The following is a 17742-nucleotide window of genomic DNA, read 5'->3' on the forward strand; positions in this document are numbered from 1 at the left end:
TAGTACTTACACCATTGAGGGGGAAGAAGGCCTTCGAAGCCACTCGACGTGGGCCCTTCTCAGCCATGGCTCCTCCTGGGGAGCTTTTAGGAGATCTCGATTGGAGGCCCCCACTCCTGAGTCGTGGGTTTTGAGTATCTGGATGGGTGGGCATCCCTGGTGCTGTTGTCTTTCTTCCAACTCCTCACATGATGTTAATGTATGGCCAGGGCTGACAACTACTGAGACCACTTTTTTTTTTAAGTTTTTTGGAAACAGTGGCCCAGAAAGGACACGATTGTCCAGGGTTACAGAGGGTTAGTAACACAAGGACAGGGAAACCCAGGAAGAAAGATCCTTTATGAAGTGCCAGCCCTGCGTGAGGCTCTTTTTCTTTCACCCCGAGACTCTTCTCGTCCCACAAAGTCACATTACGCCCCTGCCTGAAACCCTCTGTGGCTTCATGTCTCACTTAGTATCAACCCCAGTGGTGGCCTGGACCGTGGATCTGGATGTGAGCAGACCCCTCCCTTCCCTCTCACCTCCCCTCATCCCCCCACCTCTTTTTACCAACCCCAGTCACAGCTGTGCTGTGGACGCTGGACCCCACCCCACTGTCACCCTCATGATGCACCATGAGCCAAGGCCTCCTGGCTGCTCTTCTCAGACCCTTCTCTCCCGTTGTCCTGCCTCATCTCCTCTGCCCTCACCACCGCCTCAAACTCTGTCATTGGTTCACGGTTTCCATTTGCCCACCCCCTGGAGTCTGGACTTCAGGAGGGAGGAACCCTGTCTGTACGGTTCTCTGCTCTGTCCCTCGTGCCTCAAGCAGAGCCTGCCTCAGAAAGATGTTTGTTGAAGGGATGAATTGAAAGGGCACAAAGCCAGTATTTCCCCAAGTTACGATTACCTGGAATCCAGGCTTACTGCCTCCTAGTCCCATATTATTTCTAGTTATTTCGTGATATGTTAATCTTTTTAAGAAAAAGTTATTTTTTTATTTTGCGAGAGAGAGAGAGAGAGAGAGAGAGAGAGAGAGAGATTGAGCAGGGGAGGGGCAGAGAGAGGGAGAGAGAGAATCCCAGGCAGGCCCTGAGCCGCCAAGCGAGGAGTCAGACACAGGGCTCGAACTCATGAACCTCGAGATCATGACCTGAGCCCAAATCAGGAGTCAGATGCTTAACCAACTGAGCCGCCCAGGCGCCCCTCGTAAAAGATTTTTATCTTTTGCCATGACAGCCCTGAATGTGAACCATAGAAATCCTCAGGGTGAGGGGGTAGCTTGCTTCTGTGAAAAGAGTACAGATTTTTAAAAAGAGTAATCTCTGTGCCCAACGCCGGGCTCAAACTTATGACCCCAAGATCAATAGTCATAGGCTCTACGGACTGAGCCAGCCAGGTGCCCCAAAAAGAATACAGATTTTGAAGTCCCCACCCAGCACTGCCTCTTATTAGCTATGTGACTTTGGGAAATTTCTGAACCTCTCTGAGGCCCCGTTTTTCTTGTCTGCAAAATGGAATCACAGTCCTACTGATTAGCTGACACTGACTGAATGCTTTCTGTGTGCCAGGCACTGTGCTGAGTGCCTTATCCGTTTCGATGGAGTGTATCTCACAACCACCTGATGAGGTGGTTCTCTTCTTGCTGTCATTTGACAGGAGCGAAAAATGAGGCACAGAGAGGTTAAGCCACCAGCCCGAGGTCACATAGCTAATCAATCAAGGAACCAGGTTTGAGCTTTGGCAGTGTGGTTCTAGAGTCAGCCCGTTAGGAGTTTATGAAATCTTGTCCAATGGCCCCAGCACAGGTGGTGGTGTAGAGAGGCTCAGTTAACATTTGTTTCCTCTCCCCCTTCGTTTGGCCTTTACTCCTACAGTGACATTTAAACTTTCTTGTCATTTTTGTTCTCAGCTGGGTGACAAAAGGACCCATTTCCTGTCTGTCGGAGGTGCTCACTTCCAGACCCGGTTTCTGTTGATGGGACCTCAGGGCTCACACCTTGCAGGCCCCGGGGGTTCAGGGTGTATTGGGCTCTGGTGCTCACAGAGCGTGGGTGAACAAGTGCATTTTCCCACCTAGAAATTTCTGCCTCCAAGACCTATCGAGTGCCTGTTTTTGTGCCAAGCAGGCATTGTGACCGTGATCAATGGAACAAAACAATAATTCTTGGTCCTATCGCCTCAGCTCATCAACCCTCCATTTAATGTGCCCGGTTACCCAGGCCCTTTGCTGGGCTGTTATCACTTTAATTGGAGTCGTAGATTTATGATCGGGACAGGCCTGGGTTGAGAGTCACCTTGCTGGGGCATTTTCTGGGAGGATTTGCCCTGTTAGGATAAACAGAAGAATGAATGGCCCACACCCCATTTCCAGTGGGTGCTTTATTTTGGGGCGGGCAAGCCTCTGTGTTAGCATGAGATCAAGCGGTTCCAAAATGCGTGTTTAATTTTTTACTTTTTTCTTCATTATATAAGAGTGGCACAACAAGATTAAAAGGAATTTAGAAACTAGAGAAAGGGAGGAAAAAAAGCCACATATTGCCTCGCATCACAGAACTGTAATTCCAAAGTAGTTGCGGCTATGATTTATTCCAGGTGGTTTGTTATCTAAATTAATTGTGATCCCAGAGCAGAGACAGTTTCAGATTCTTTAATGCCAAACAGCTAAATGAAGAAAACGTTTTTTTCCACGGTGATACGTGGACAATAGGGACATAATTTTGAAGAGCTGCAGGATGCTACAGGGAGTGGATGTTCTGGAATTCACTTACACTTTCTCCTATTTAGATGTTTAAGCGGCAACCAGTTTTTCACTATTACAAGTAGTGCAGGGATGAATTTTTTCACATGTACAGCATTTTCGGTGAAATGGAAATTATTTCTCTAGATTCATTTCCAGGCACCTCTGTGATCTTTGACGACCCTCGCCAAACGACTTTCTGGAAGGAGTGCGTCTCTTCCAGTGCCATTGGAATGGATGAGGCTGCCTGTTTCGTTATGCCCGCCCTGGCGCTGGATGTTTTCTGTTTTTACAAACAGATTTTAAATTTAATATTTGCATTTGCAGACCTGGGCCGTGTGGTGGCTGCCTCGCATGGGTTTTGGACTATGTGTGACTCCCGTAGAACCTGTTTTTTTATGTGATCTTTAAAAAAAAAAAAAAAATCATTAGGTTTTTTTTTTTTTTTTATACTGAGAGAAAATGTCAAGTCACTGTGTCTTATACTGCAGTCTCCACTTGTCTGTGGGTACCTAGAAAAATTCTAAGTGCCGTCAGCCGCCAGTTGGGCTGAATTGTGTATTCTTACTTACCTGATTGCAAAATCAATCCGGTGTATTTATTTCATTAAAAAAATCTTTTTTAATGTTTATTTATTTTTGAGAGAGAGAGACAGAGTATGAGTGGGGGAGGAGCAGAGAGAGAGAGAGAGAGAGAGAGAGAGAATCTGAAGCAGGCTCCAGGCTCTGAGCTGTCAGCACAGAGCCTGACGGGGGCTCGAACTCTCAAACCGTGAGATCATGACCCTGAGCCGAAGTAGGATGCTTAACTGACTGAGCCACCCAGGTGTCCCAGTGTATTGATTTCATTTTTAGAGCTGATGTTAGGGGTGCCTGCTCTCCAGTAAGTAGTGTTAAACTCAAGTTATGCGATGGTTGGAAGGACATTGCAGATTGAAATATTACCCGGCACCTACTAGATATCTAGCCTCTTTGCGGTTACATCTCAGACGTGTGGGAAGACAAAGTTAACTTCCAAATCTCAGGTTTGCCGCTTGCACCTCGACCTTGATTAGCTTCCTCCTTACCCCTCCTCCATTACCTGCCTGCTTGTTTCCCCACCTGTAAATTCGTGTGATAGTGCCCATCAAGGAGAGCTGAGGTCAGGATTAAGATATTCATGTTAACAAGGATTTAGCACACCGAAGGCAGGGGGACCCTGCTGTTGGTAGTGACATAACAGCGGCCTGAGGGGTGGGGAGGCAAACTGGAGGTCCAGAGCCTTTCCTTTTTTTTTTTTCCCCCCTCACTTTAAAAAAAAGTTTGTTTATTTTTGAGAGAGACACAGAATGGGGGAGGAGCAGAGAGAGGGAGACAGAATCCGAAGCAGGCTCCAGGCTCTGAGCTGTCAGCACAGAGCCCAATGCGGAGCTCAAATCCACAAACCGCGAGATCATGACCTGAGCCCGAAGTCGGCCGCTTAACCGAGCCACCCGGGCACCCCCGGATCCTTTCCTTTAGGAGGTTCTGGTTTCATTGGAGAGATAAGGTGGGCTGCCTGGAGATTGTTGCAAGCTGCATACGTTGCCAGCCTCAGGGTAACAGCCAGGAGTTGAGACACGAGTAAGGCCGCACAAGTAACCTCAGTTCTTTAGGGGTGAGCGTTGGCAGCTCGGGCCTGCAGTGTCATTCTGGGGTGTGTGTGTGTGTGTGTGTGTGTGTGTGTGTGTGTGTGACAAATGGCAAATTCAGAGTTTGTGCCCCGGGAGGCTGGGACTGGACTGGGAGATCTTGGATGACTGCATGATTTAGACTCTGTCTTGTAGAGGATGAGGTACTGGGGGAGGATTTTCTTTCCAGATTTATTAACTAATTAATTTTAAAGTTTTTCTTTTTTTTTTTTTTAAGTTTATTTATTTAAGTAACCTCTATACCCAATATGGGGCTCGTACTCACAACCCCGAGATCAAGAGTCATACCGACTCTCTTAGCCAGGCAGGTGCCCCCCTTTTCAGATTTTTTTTTAAGTTTATTTATTTATTTTGAGAGAGAGACTGCACGGGAGGGACAGAGAGAGAGAGAGAGAGACAGAATCCCAAGCAGGTTCCATACCATCAGCGTGGAGCCCGACGCGGGGCTTGAACTCATGAACCGTGAGATCATGACTTGAGCCAAAACCAAGAGTCAGACGCTTAACCGCTTAACCGACTGAGCTACCCAGGCGCTCTTCTTTTCCGACTTTACGTATTAATCATTTTATTGTTTTGTTAGATTTTTTTAATGGCAATTAAAAAAATAACAGCTTTGGGGCACCTGGGTGGCTCAGTTGGTTGAGCGTCTGACTTCGGCTCAGGTCATGATCTCGTAGTTTGTGGGTTCAAGCCCCGCCTTGGGCTCTGTGCTGACAGCTTGAAGCCTGGAGCCTGCTTCGGATCCTGTGTCTCCCTCTCTCTCTGCCCCTTCCCCACTCACTCTCTCTCTCTCAAAAATAAAATAAAAACATTAAAAAAAATAACAGCTTTATTGAGATATAATTCACATACTATAAAATTCATTCTTTGTAAAATGTACAATTCAGTTGTTTAGGCATGCAGCCATCACCGTTACCTAGTTCCAGAAGATTTTCATCACCCCCAGAAAGAAACCCCACCCATTATTAGCAGTCATTCCCAACTCCCCTCCCCCCAGCTCCTGGCAACCACTTAATTTGCTTTCTGTTTCTAATTTGCCTCTTCTGCGTTTTTCATATAAGTGGAATCATACAACATTTGACCTCTTGTATCTGGCTTATTCTACGCAGCATGATGTTTTCAAGATCCATCCTTATTAGAATGTGTATCGAGACTTTATTCCTTTTTATGGCTGAATAGTGTTCCGTCATAGGGATGCATCATGTTTTACTTCTCCTTTCATGAGGGGGTGGACAGTTGAGGGGCAGAAAGGGAGACACAGAATCTGAAGCAGACTCCAAGTTTTGAGCTGTCAGTACAGAGCCTGATTCAGGGCTCAAACCCACGGACCACGAGATCACGACCTGAGCTAAAATTGGGCGCTTAACTGACTGAGCCACCCGGGTGCCCCACTGCTTCCTTTTCTTTTTTTTTTTTTTTTTGTTAAGTCTATTTATTTTTGAGAGAGAGAGAGATAGAGGCAAGACGTGTTTGCATGCATGAGTTGGGGAGGGATAGAGAGAGAGGAGGGAGAGGTCCCAAGCGGGCTCCAAGCTGTCAGTGTGGATCCCGATGCAGGGCTCGATCCCACGAACTGTGAGATCATGACCTGAGCCAAAATCAAGAGTCAAATGTCAACCGACTGAGCCATCCAGGAGCCCCGTTAGTCAAGTTTTCGTGAACATTTGTGTACACGTTGTGTGTGGACATATGTTTTCAACGTGGGACGATTCTGAAGTGGGAGTGTATTTGGAGCCTGAGGGCAGAGTGGGCTGAGGGAGGCCCGTGCACGCATTTGCTGTTACCAGGCCAGTCTGGGGCAGACGTTGTGTGCTTCATTTCTTTCAAATAACCCTACAAGGCAGGGTCTGTTATTTCCCCCTTTTTTTTACAGGTGAGGGTACTCAGACTCAGTGAAATTAAGTAAGCTGCACAACCAGGAAATGGGAGATCCCAGCTCTGTCCAGCTCTTAGCACGTTAGCATGCGTCTGCTCCTGGGAGACCAGGTGATTGCAGTGGCCTCGCTGGGAGGGGAGGCTGGGCGGTGCTGTGGAACTGGCAGTAAGCTGGACAGAATTGTGTGTGTGTGTGTCTGTGTGTGTGCGTGCACCGGTGTGAGTGCGCTGTGGGAGTGAGGGGAGGTGTTTCCGAGGCAGCATCGGTGGGCCTTGGTACATAGATATGGCAGTATCGGACTGTGTTGGATTCTTGGCACAATCTTTGTGACCTTGGACTGATCTTGTCTCCTTTGAGCATCACCTTCCTCTCCTGGAACCTGGGGCTCTTCTCCTAGCCTCCTGCCTCCTGCAAGGCTGGTATAAATAAGGGAGGGAGGGGAAAAGGGAGGAGGAGAAGAGGAGAGGGAGGAAGAGGTTGTAACAGAACCTGTTAGAAATGCAGAGCCGATGATCTGGGAGGCAAGAAGGGATGTGCAGCAGGTGCAGGCAGGTGCAGGAGGAGGTAGCCAGCTGGTCTGGGAGGACATCCCTGTCCATCTGGGGATTCTGAATCCTGTGAAAGCACCTACACGGAGGCTAATGAGCTGCTTGTAATCCAGAGACTATTGATTTTTCCTAGTATTTGAATCTCAGCCTTTGTGATCTGGAAGAGTCCAGTGTTGACCCATCTACAGCATCAACAGCCTCCCTTAGCACATCCCTCCCATATTCTGGCCAGGCATCACCTTAAAACAGTGAGGCTTTCCTGGGTCTTAGAGGTCACTTGGGTGGCCTCTCCTATCTGGGCCTGTCTCTGTTCAAGTGGCAGGGCCGACTGTCCCCTTTATCAGTGACTTGCAGCTTGCCTGAGTTTTGTGAAAAGCTTGTCATTGTCCGTTAGAAAATAAAGACAGAAACCTCTCCTTTGGATTTGCATTGCAATGACTTGCTCTTGTTCTGACTCCAGTATTTTGCTGGGTTGTTATGAATCAGTCACTTAATTTTTTTTTTTTTTAAGTGTGACAAGCACATTAGTCTTCCTATGAGAAGCCAGGCTTATGGGATGCAAGTCAGGTGATTTTTTTCTTCGCGTAAGTCGGACTCCTACCCCTTCCCCCCATGGGGGAGCGATCTGATGTGTTCTTCTTTATCCTGACTTATGAGGACCTGAGGGGACATACTTGTGAGATCCTTCCTTTGTGTGTTGCTGCTGTCTTGTCTCCAGGCAGCAGCTGTGGTTGGGGCTGCACTTAAGAGTTTGCATCACGTCGTATAGTCACCGTTCATTTATAAAATGGGTCAACTCCGAGGGTCTCATTCAGAGCAGAAGGGACCTTAAGGATCATTTGATCCAAACCTTTCACTTTGCAGAGGATGAAACTGAGGCCCAGAGAAGGGAAGTCACTTGCCTAAGACCACACAGCTAGTTACAGGGTGAATCCAGTTTCCTGGCTCCATGACCCTGAACTGACATTAAACTTTGAATAGTGAGCACAGTGGGGATTCAGGGACCATACCTATCTTTGACCTGTTTCTAGTGGATATGGACTTGGTCTTTGGGGGTTGAATTCTGATGTGTGTCTGCTGGATTCTGGCACCTGTGCTGTTTCTGGCCATTTGAGGGGAGGGGGAGCATGCTTAGCTCACCCAGAGGTGTTGGCTGCTGGGTAGCCCCTACCTGCCCCTCCCATTTATTGCATTTACCTCAAATAGAGAAACTAACCCAGTAACCAAATGACCTGATGGTTGGTAAAGCTGGGAGGCCGTGTTTGGGAGGTGGGTTGGGAAAGAACAAGCGTAAGTTTCCTTCTATAATAAAACTTGCTGATATAACGTTGAAAGTCACGGTCTTACTCATCGTCATCCAAGATAAGTCACACAATGGCTGATATCTGAGGTGCAGAGTTTCCCCCTTGAGAACACAGAGAGATGAACTTTGTGTGGGCTGGTCATTAGAAGAAAAACAAGAAGCCATTGGTCGGAAACACTCTAAATGTTAAGAGGTGGGAGATTGCTAAACTACTACCGTCAGTGAGGCTCGACAATGCTCAACGATAGGAAACGATGTTCATAACATGAGACATTTCGAGATGTGGACTACAAAGTAACAAAAGTCTAAACCCAGTTGGGCAAAACTATGGATGAGGCTTCAAACTCAAAAATGTGTTTTGCATGGCCATGTGAGTATGCTCTACAGTACGATGTTTGAAAGGCCAATTAGGCTGACTTGGGCCAAGGCTGGGCTCTGCCACGTCGTTGCTGTGTGCTCTTAGGCAAGTGACTGGACTTTTCTCAACTCAGGCTTCTCATTTGTAATGTGGGCACGATACCTTACCTCTGGGTTGTTGTGAGAGGTGAATGGGATGCCTGGGACAGGGCTTCATGCCTTCCGTCTTGGACCTCCCCAGTGGAGGCAGTGCCCTGTGGCCGCGCGCTCAGACCACACCACGTTACCTGCTGCTTCAAGCACATCAGAGCTCCCCGGGCCTTCTGGATTCTGGACGCACGCACTCTCTGGGCTTGCCACACACACCACGTTCTTTGCAGATTCTCTAGTGTGCCGTGCCCTTTTTTGTCACCAGGCCCTTAGGGTGAAGTAACTCGTTTTTTTTTTTTTTTTTTTTTTTGTAATCTCCCTAAATAGACTAACTTCCCCAAGGGCACCATGTCACAGGGCCTGGTACCCAGTGGGTACTCAGTAAATGTTTGTTGAAGGAATTGAAGAGCTGGCCTTGAATCGGGTCTTTAACTACAGTGTGGGGCTTGGCGAGCAGGGTGGGAGCATTGTTCTAGGAGGTGGGCAGGGCACAGGGAGGCGGGGGTCACTACTGCCTATTCAGGGGCCAGACCCACAGAGCACAGCAGAGATTCACACAGGTGCCATCTGACTTTCAGTGTTCCTTGTCACACGGGAGTTGCCACACTGTAAGACACTTAACCCATAAGGCTTGATCAGTCTTGCTACCTTCTGTAGTTTGGGGCTGTGTGTGCTTGTTTATGAGAGAGACGCATCAAGGCCAAGCCTGTGCGGTGATAATATACGTACATAAGGCTGCTGGCATCGTGTTGACGTAAGACAAGAACTGGACGTGGAGGCAGAAGGCAGCCTGGGTTCTGTTTTGGGCCTTACCACTTTCTAGACTGGCGATCTTAAGGGGAGTGACATTAGGGAAGGGAGTAATGCTTACCAGAGTGTTCCAAGTGCTTTTACACACAGGGTTCTCATTTAGTGTTTAGAGCAGGGGTGCGGCTCAGAATGTGATGGGCCACACATGTGTGATTGGCGTTAATGAGGCAGTAGGGAGTAGTGGGGACTCTGGCAGGCTAAGACAACGTGCCCTGTTTAAAGGGGAATGCCCCCTCCCCCACCTTTTAAAATTAGAACATTTTTTAAGTTTATTTATTTTGAGAGAGAGAGAGCATGGGTATGCGTGGGGGGAGGGGCAGTGAGAGAGGGAGAGAGAATCCCAAGCAGGAACTCGATTCCATGAACTGTGAGATCATGACCTGAACGGGAATAGAGTCGGACGCTTAACCGACTGAGCCATCTGGGTGCCCCAGCACATTAGTTTTAAATGTGTTAGGCACTGTGTGCTTTTTGTTTGTTTGTTTGTTTGTTTGTTTGTTTTAACTGTAGTAATATAGCTACAGCATAACACTTAGCATCTTAGCCATCTCTGGGTGTAAAATTTAGTGGCATTGTGCGTATTCTCAGTGTTGTGCACCACTATCCATGCAGGCAGTTTTTTTTCGTGCTTTGCAAAACCCACTTAATCCTCACTCCAACCTGGTGAAGTATCTCCAATTTCTAATCCTTACTGAAGAGTTGAGGTATCTGAGGTACCTGGCTGGTTCAGTCAGTTGGGGCATGTGACTCGTGATCTCTGTCTGGGTTGAGGGTTCAAGCCCCATGTTGGGTGTAGAGATTACTTAAAAACAGAATCTTAAAAAAAAAAAAAAAAAAAGGAATTGAGGTACCTGACAGGCAGAGAGGTTAAATAGCTTGCCCAAAGGCCATGCAACTGGTGTTGGACCCGGGAGTGTAACCCTCGGGAACCCAGAGTTGTCGGTTATTCTGATTCTTTTTTCAAGAAAAGCTGGAAAGAGTTTTTAATGTTAAATTTCCTGCTTTAAAAAAATATTGACTCAAATTAACCAAACAAAACACTGTTGGGGCCAGATAACACCCATCTCTATTGTTGGCTGGGTGTAGTTCTCCCACCGACACCCACCCCCGCCTGTCTCCAGGAGGGGGTGGGAGGATCCAGGGAGATAAAGCACGGAAAGTCTTTTGTAACCGTGAAGAGCAATATAACTGTCAGATACGGGGTTAGCGCAAGTGGCTGGTGCGCATGTTGGGTGCTTCCTACGTGCCAGGTCCTGTTCTGAGCACATTAGAGCCCTCGAGGTGGGGGTAGTGTTCCTTCCTGTTGCAGATGAGGAAACTGAGGCATGGAGGTCAGCTCCTTCCTCCGAGGCCACATGGCTGGGCGTGGTGGGTGGAGTCAGGCTCCAGAGGAGGGGGCGGGGTTCTGTCTACTGTGCTTGTTGCCTTGGTTTGGGCCCAGCTCTGGAGAGCCGCTGGCGAAGGGGAAGGGATGGACCCCGTGTTAGTCCCCGGACTGGCCCCCGATGCCGTGCGGGGCTCTTGCTCGCTTGATTTCACCGGCCCTCGCCACCATCTGGAGGCGAGGCTGTGGTGGGGTTTCTCACGTTGCAGATGTGGAAACTGACACTCCAAGGGGTCTGGTGACCTGCCAAGGTCACACGGGCAGGGAGATCGCACACCAGGATTTGAACTTGGATCAGAGAGACTGCAAAGCCCGCAGGATTCTTTCCTCTACATGGAAAAGTAGTAAATGAACTGATTTCCAGTTTTTTAAAATTTATTACTATTACTATTTTTAATAGCTGTGGAAGGGGAGAGAGCACTGAAAAGGGCAGTAGGGAAGACTTACATCAGCTCTGCCGGCTGGACCGAATGGTGTAGCAGTTTCCCTTCTTGTGCATTTGGGTGGCTCCTTGGGGGGCGGAGGGGGGGGTCACATGAGTCTAGACTGGGCTAGAGCCACATGGGGGCATGGGTGGGTATTCCTGGGGTGAGTGTCCCAGTCTTACTTCTCATTTCTTCTTTTGTGAAGGCTCTGTCAGTAACAACCTCCTAATTCTGCTTGTTTTGATCCACATCCTATCTCTAAGTGGAGTTAATGGAATTAAAAAACAAACAGACAAACAAACAAACAAAAAAAACCACAGTCCTGACACAGGTGTTTTCAAGGTTGGCATCTGGGAAGCCTTGTCAGGAGGCCTTGCCAACCAAAATGTTGACTGCCATCCCTGTTCGTTCAGCAGGTTCCTCTTGCCGCCTGCTGTGTGCCAAGCCCTGTGCTGAGTAGCGGGGGGGAAGGGATGGAGGGTGAGGTCCCCGTATACCAGGACCTCCCGTCGGGTGGGGGAAGGGAGGGGCAACTGCTCTGCCTCTTGTAACAGCAGATACAGCCCTTAGGGAGGCTGTTCCTGGCAGCAGGAAGAAGGCTAGCAGGGGCGGGGGGGGGGGGGGGGGACAGCTGGGAAGGCAGAGACACATCCAAAGGGGGCCTTGGGAGAAGAGGGCTCATGGGTCTCATCTGTCTTCCTCTCCCCAGCATCTAACTCAGGGGCCTGCAGACAGTGGCTGCTGAGAATTTCAAGGTTGCTTTCAAGATGTTGAGCCCCACGGGGCAGAAGGTGAATGACACGTGATTTTTAACTCCGTTGGGGCCACTGTCATTTCTTCCAGACACAGGGACTAGGCCTTAGAACTAGGAGGACCAAGAATCTGGTGCTGTGGAGGCCCACGTTAGGTGTGGACAGCAGGCCTGGAGTCCATGGCATGCAGGGGTCTGAGGTCAAGGCCAGTGTTCTGGTGTGGAGGCCTGAGCCAGTACTTGGTACTCGTCAGCTTGACAGCTGCTTCATAGATGAGTGCCTGTGCACCAGGACCTGTGGGGTGAGGGGGGGCAGAGGCTGGGAGCAGCCCTCTGCTGCCTGGAAGTGCTCAGTAAACACTTGTTAATCATTTCCTGCCTGGCAAGCCCTGCGGTGTGCCCAGGGGAGCCTTGGTTCATGTGGGGGAGGGGATGCTAGTCATTTGGATGGCCTGACCTCCTGCCCTTCTGGCTCCCCGGGAGCTGGGGTGTTGGCACCAGCCTGGGGAGGCAGGCAGCGAGAGTGTTGGCGAGGGTGTCAGCGAGGGGACCTCACTGTTGCCAGGTGGCCTCTCGGCTTAGTGAGCTGAACGGAAGCATGTGACGTACCCTGCAGGTGGCCACCCAGGGACTCCGGGATTCTGGGGGCCTAACTTGGACATACACCCAGATCCCTCCTACCCAGTCTTCTTCAGAGGAAGGGCCGTCCTCCCTGGGGGTGGCGAGGACCCCTCCCAGCCTAGTCTCTGGGACTGTGCTTTGACTTTTGGGTGTTTCTCTGCATGCAGGTGGCCCTGAGCCAGGAGGCTGGGGGTTAGTCTTGCTGAAGTCAGGTTGAGCAAGTGGGTTCTGGAATGTTCAGAGGCAGCCAGAGTGTCCGTGTGTCCAGACGAAGGGGGCTGTTTAGGTCTGAGGGATCCGTTTGATTAAAAGAAAGCAAAAACAGAAAACAAAAAACAATGATGTATTCCACAGTTAATAGGTGGTGGTGGTGGAGGGGGTTGCCATGGACAGTGGGTATGTTCTTTGTTCCTCAGCTGTGATGGGATGGTCTCTTATCTCTGGAGTGTCCCCCTTTCCATCTTAGGATCAGTTAGAGTCCCCCTAGGGTTGTGAGAACACTTGTGGGTCTATCTCCTGAGAGAAAAAAGGCATTTGTGGTCAAGCAAATTTGAACTGTGGGCTAAACCAAATCAAACAGATGTCTTTCTTGCAGGACTTCTTAGAACCTTTAGTATGCTTATGAGGGAGTAGAAAGACCTTATTTACTCCAGATTTTTATTTTATTTTATTATTTTTAAAAGTTTATTTTGAGAGAGACAGAGACAGAGACAGCGCGAGTGGGGAAGGGGCAGAGAGAGAGGAAGACAGAGAATCCCAAGCAGGTGGAGCCCAACGCGGGGCCTGAACCCATGAAACCGTGAGATCATGACCTGAGCCGAAACCCAGAGTCGGACACTTAGCTGACTGAGCCACCCAGGCACCCTTTTACTGCAGATTTTTGTCTCACCTCCTGTTTCTCTCCCTTTTTGGAAGTATCCTACGAGACTAGGGTGTTCGAGAACCTGCTGCAGGAAATTCATTCGTTCTTTCAACAAATATTTACTGAGTACTTACTATGTACCAGTGACCATTCTAGGTACCTGGGATACATCATGACCGCGATTCAGACCAAGAGCCCCTCCTCTCCTGCCCCCCACCACCCCGGGGCGGGGGGAATTTACATTCTCGCAGAAGCAGTGAACTGACCTTTGGGGGGCACTTACTGTGTGTCAGGCATGTGAGTTCTCACACATTTTCCTGTTGAACCCTCACATCAACCTGGCCAGACAGATGGACCATTTTACAGATTAAGCACCAGACTCTAAGGGAGAAGAGGCCTTGTCCACTTTGGCTGGATTGTTCTTTTCGGCCCGTGCCTTTGAACTGCAAGAGGAGGTGGTCAGCGAGTTGCTGGAAGAGATATTAGGGTCGGAGGAGGGGGTGTTAAAGGCTGTGTTGTTCTTCCGTTGTGTCCCTTTATGACGAGCCGGTGAAGAAGTTCCTCTGAGGCTCTGAATCAGGCAGGGAGAGATGAGTGGCTCCAGAACAAGTGGTTTGTTTTCATGTTCTGTGCACTGAGAATCTCGTGGCTGATCGTGTTTCCCTTTGGTTTTGGTTACTAAGCACCCGAGAGCCTGATGTGTGGCCCATCTTGACAGTTCTGCAGAAAGGGACGAGGTGGTATACCTTTCTATGTGCCGATCTTACTGCTGGCTTTATTATTTTCCCGGTGCTTATTTTCTCTTGGCCTGCCTCCCTTGACTGTTTATTTTATTCTTTTGTGTTGTTTGCATTATTCTAAGCCACCGTAAATACTTGGTGGGTGGAGCTGGTTATAACTAAATTTAAAAAATAATGGGAGGATGATTTGTGTAGGGTCCCCCAGCTAGTCTGTGGGGAGGCAGGCTCCACCCTTCCCACCGCACTCCGTGCCTCTCCAGACTGGGATCCACCAGCAGACAGGTCTGTTTGCTTTTGCAGCCACTGGGTTGTGGCTTCCAACGGAAGCAAGGCTGGCTGGATTGGAGGTCTTGAGTGGCTTGAACTGACCTGAATGTCACACACGTGGTTTGAGCAAGGCTGTGGGCTGTGGATTCCTTCTTGGTGCTTCTTCCTGCTTGTGGTGCAAAGGATTCCAAGCTGGGACACACAAGGCGAGCACTGGATGCTCTTTGCAGTGACTTGCCTTTTCTTATGCTCAAGGCAACTCTGGGGACAGAAGAAGAGGAGCAGGTGGTATTGATGAGGAAACTGAGGCCTGGAGAGATTGATTGACTTCCTCCACGGGGTGATGGGTCAGCCTGCACCCCAACGTGGTGCAGACATGCTGCCCGTTGCAAAGAAAACAAACAAACAAAAAACCCCAACCCCCCGCAAAAAACCAGACAGCCTCAGTGCAAGCTCACTGCACCCACTGTGGGTCAGAAGGCAGCATGGGAAGAGCTTAGGATTTGGGATTTGGACCCCATAAGTAAGTAATTTGCTTGAAACAGTTTAACTAGTTTGCTCAAGGTCACAGAGCTATTACGTGTTAGAGTCAGGATTTGAACCCAGGCAGCTGACCCTACAGGTGAACTTACCATCACTATCATATAGAAAGGGGCAGAAGCCTGGGACTTTTTTTGGGTAATGGCATCTGTGCACATGAAAGGAAAGGTACTCTGGACCCTCTGGGGTAGGGACTTGGTGTGGGTGGTCCCTGGAGGGCCGTAGAATGGGTGGGGGGACTTAGCCGGATAACAGCTCTGGGTGACTGAACTCATCTCTGAGCTCCAGATTTCTCACTTGTAAGATGAGATATGATAGTATGCCTCAGGGGGTTGAATGAAATAGGGACACATAGATGCTTGTACGTTGCTCTAAAAATGTCTGTGATGCGTGAATGACATTGTGCAAACAGGGAGAGTAGATGTAAATTAGTTGGACCGCCATCCAAAGCCCATCTCTGGGTTTTAGAATCCTGTTCCTTGCCAGATGGCTTATCGCTGCCAGAGCTCTGCCAGCACGCAGCATTCGGTCACCTCCCGGCTGGGGAGCCGCGGCTATGTGCTAGTCACGCCAAGCAAGCCACTGATGCTGCTGGTTCTCATCCGTGAGGAGAAGGCTCCCCGCCCTCCTACCCGTGTGCACCATGTCTGTGGACGTGCTCGGTTGGAGCCGCGAAGCACCTTGCAGAGGGCCTTCAGGTCTGCCCCCTGCAGAGCGGCTGGTTGGGGTGGGGGTGGGGGTGTGTGGACGAGGGACGAAGGTGAGGACGGGTCAGCGGGTCTTAGTTTCTCGGAGAGCTCTGGGTAGAGTTATCAGGAAGCAGAAAGTCCTAGGAGCATCATTGAGTCCTGGAAACTTTTGTGGTTTCGAAAGTACTTTATAAACTGTAAAGCACTTTAGAAATGCAAGTTAGGAGGTTCCTGTACTACATGGAATAAAAACAAAATGCACCGAAAATGATGGATCTACCAGGCTGGGGTGGGGAGACAGACACGCATGTGCTTGCGTGTGTGAATGTGACTTACTTGTGATTTTAAAAATACTTCATTTATGTGGAAGTTGGAAAGCAGAGAAAAGCCTTGAAAATACAAATCATCTATCATCCTACTAAGTAGCTCTCTCATGTAGTATGTTAGCCTGTATCCTTCCAGTGTTTTTTTTTTTGTTTTGTTTTGTTTTTTTTGTGCTTCTTTGTATAGGCAAGGGGTTTTATAACCCTTTACCTTCTGGAATCTGTTCAACGCCAGCTTCTTCTCTTTGTTGAGTGCGTTTGTTGAGAATCCATTTTGCAGAGTCCTAGCCTAAGGCCAGGCACAAGTTGTACCCCCAGGGATGTTGCTGGGGTTGGGGCCTGGGGAAGGGGGCCACCAGTGGCATGAAGCTGTGGGGCCTGACTTCTGGAGATGTGGGAGAAATCTTGAAAGCGACATCCCTGGGACCAGCCAGTGGGATCCTAGGGGCTCTGAGGTGGGAGGGAGACTTCCTTCTCTTTTCGTTGTTTAGGCCTTTTTTTTCTTACCACCGGGTATAAGTAACAATAACACTTTAAAAATTATGTGGGGGCTCCTGGGTGGCTCAGTCAGTTAAGTGTCCGACTTCGGCTCAGGTCATGATCTCAGGGTCTGTGAGTTCAAGCTCCGCATTGGGCTCTGTGCTGACAGCTCAGAGTCTAGAATCTGCTTCAGATTCTGTGTCTCCCTCTCTCTCTCTCTGCCCCTCCCCTGCTCATGCTCTGTCTCTCTCCCTCTCTCAAAAATAAATAAACATTAAAAATTATGTAAAAAACAGTTAGTTAAAAATACAAATATAGTCCCGTTGGAGACCAGAAAGAGGCACGGGAGAAACAGGTTAAGTGAGCGCAAGATCCTTGGCAAGTGCCAGGAAGTGGGGGTGGGGAGGATCGAGAGCAAATCCCTCATTCTCAAGGTGGGAACAGGACACTCCCTTCAGTGTGACTTGAGAAGCTTCAGATTTGAGTGAGTGACAGCCCCTGTATTTCCTGCTTTGTTCTCTCCCAGGTACAAATTGACCCCAGTCTTCATTCATGCAAATGACAGTTGCCAGAGGGAGGGAAAGATACCTGGGAGGGTAGATCAGAGGCCTTCCTTTCCTCTTGCCTCTCAAGTCCAGTCACCCCTCTCTGCAGGCTTCCCTGGTGTGTGTGTGTGTGTGTGTGTGTGTGTGTGTGTGTGTGTGTTGGGGATGGGGTGGCCCCCTTACAGCGGGGCCTGCAGGAATCCTGGCGTAAAGTGAGGCAAGCCTATTAGTTCTGTCCTTCCAGGCTGCTGGGAGTTTAAAATCACCACCTCCTAATCTCTGTGTTGTTTTCCTGCCTTTGGACACCCTCTGTTTAGGAACGGGATGATGGCAGGGGGAGGCGGCTACTTGGTCTTTATGAGAACAGCAGAGGCCTCTCAGTGGAAAGGAAACATCCTCCTTGGTTTCACTCTTGTCCTTCTGACCCTACTGAACAGATGTGCAGGGACAAGCCTGTCCGGACTCAGGACCTCCTGCTTCACCCATCTAGAGACACCAACCCCCTCCCCCTGCCAACCTCCCCCACCAAAAAAACCCCACCTCCTTTCTCTGAGCCTGAGAGGAGTTAATTGTGTTGAGGGGACCCAGGAGCCTTCAGGAAGGGGCCCTACTCCCTGAGTTGACTATTCAGCAAACACATTTGCCCAGGTCTAAAAATAAAATACGCCAGGGGCACCTACCTG

General features: G+C 49.3%; 1 protein-coding gene across 6 annotated transcripts in view; it reads left to right on the forward strand.

Annotated features, from left to right (window-relative positions):
• The window catches only part of PTPRJ (protein tyrosine phosphatase receptor type J), a 173347-nt gene that overhangs the window by 18522 nt on the left and 137083 nt on the right, over positions 1 to 17742 (forward strand). For 2 of the 6 annotated variants that reach the window (XM_047071636.1, XM_047071638.1), the window contains exon 1: positions 8159 to 8485. The exons of 3 other annotated variants lie outside the window; for them this stretch is intronic. In XM_047071636.1, the coding sequence (XP_046927592.1) occupies positions 8447 to 8485 (39 nt within the window). In that variant the 5' untranslated portion in view covers positions 8159 to 8446. Of the gene's footprint in view, positions 1 to 6335; positions 6375 to 8158; positions 8486 to 17742 lie in introns of those variants that run through there. One more of the 6 variants, XM_047071637.1, reaches the window with a different exon arrangement.

Source organism: Lynx rufus, unplaced genomic scaffold, assembly GCF_022079265.1.
Source record: "Lynx rufus isolate CCGP_SWC_20201006 ecotype Redwood Valley unplaced genomic scaffold, mLynRuf1.p SCAF_9, whole genome shotgun sequence".
Taxonomy (NCBI): Eukaryota; Metazoa; Chordata; class Mammalia; order Carnivora; family Felidae; genus Lynx; species Lynx rufus.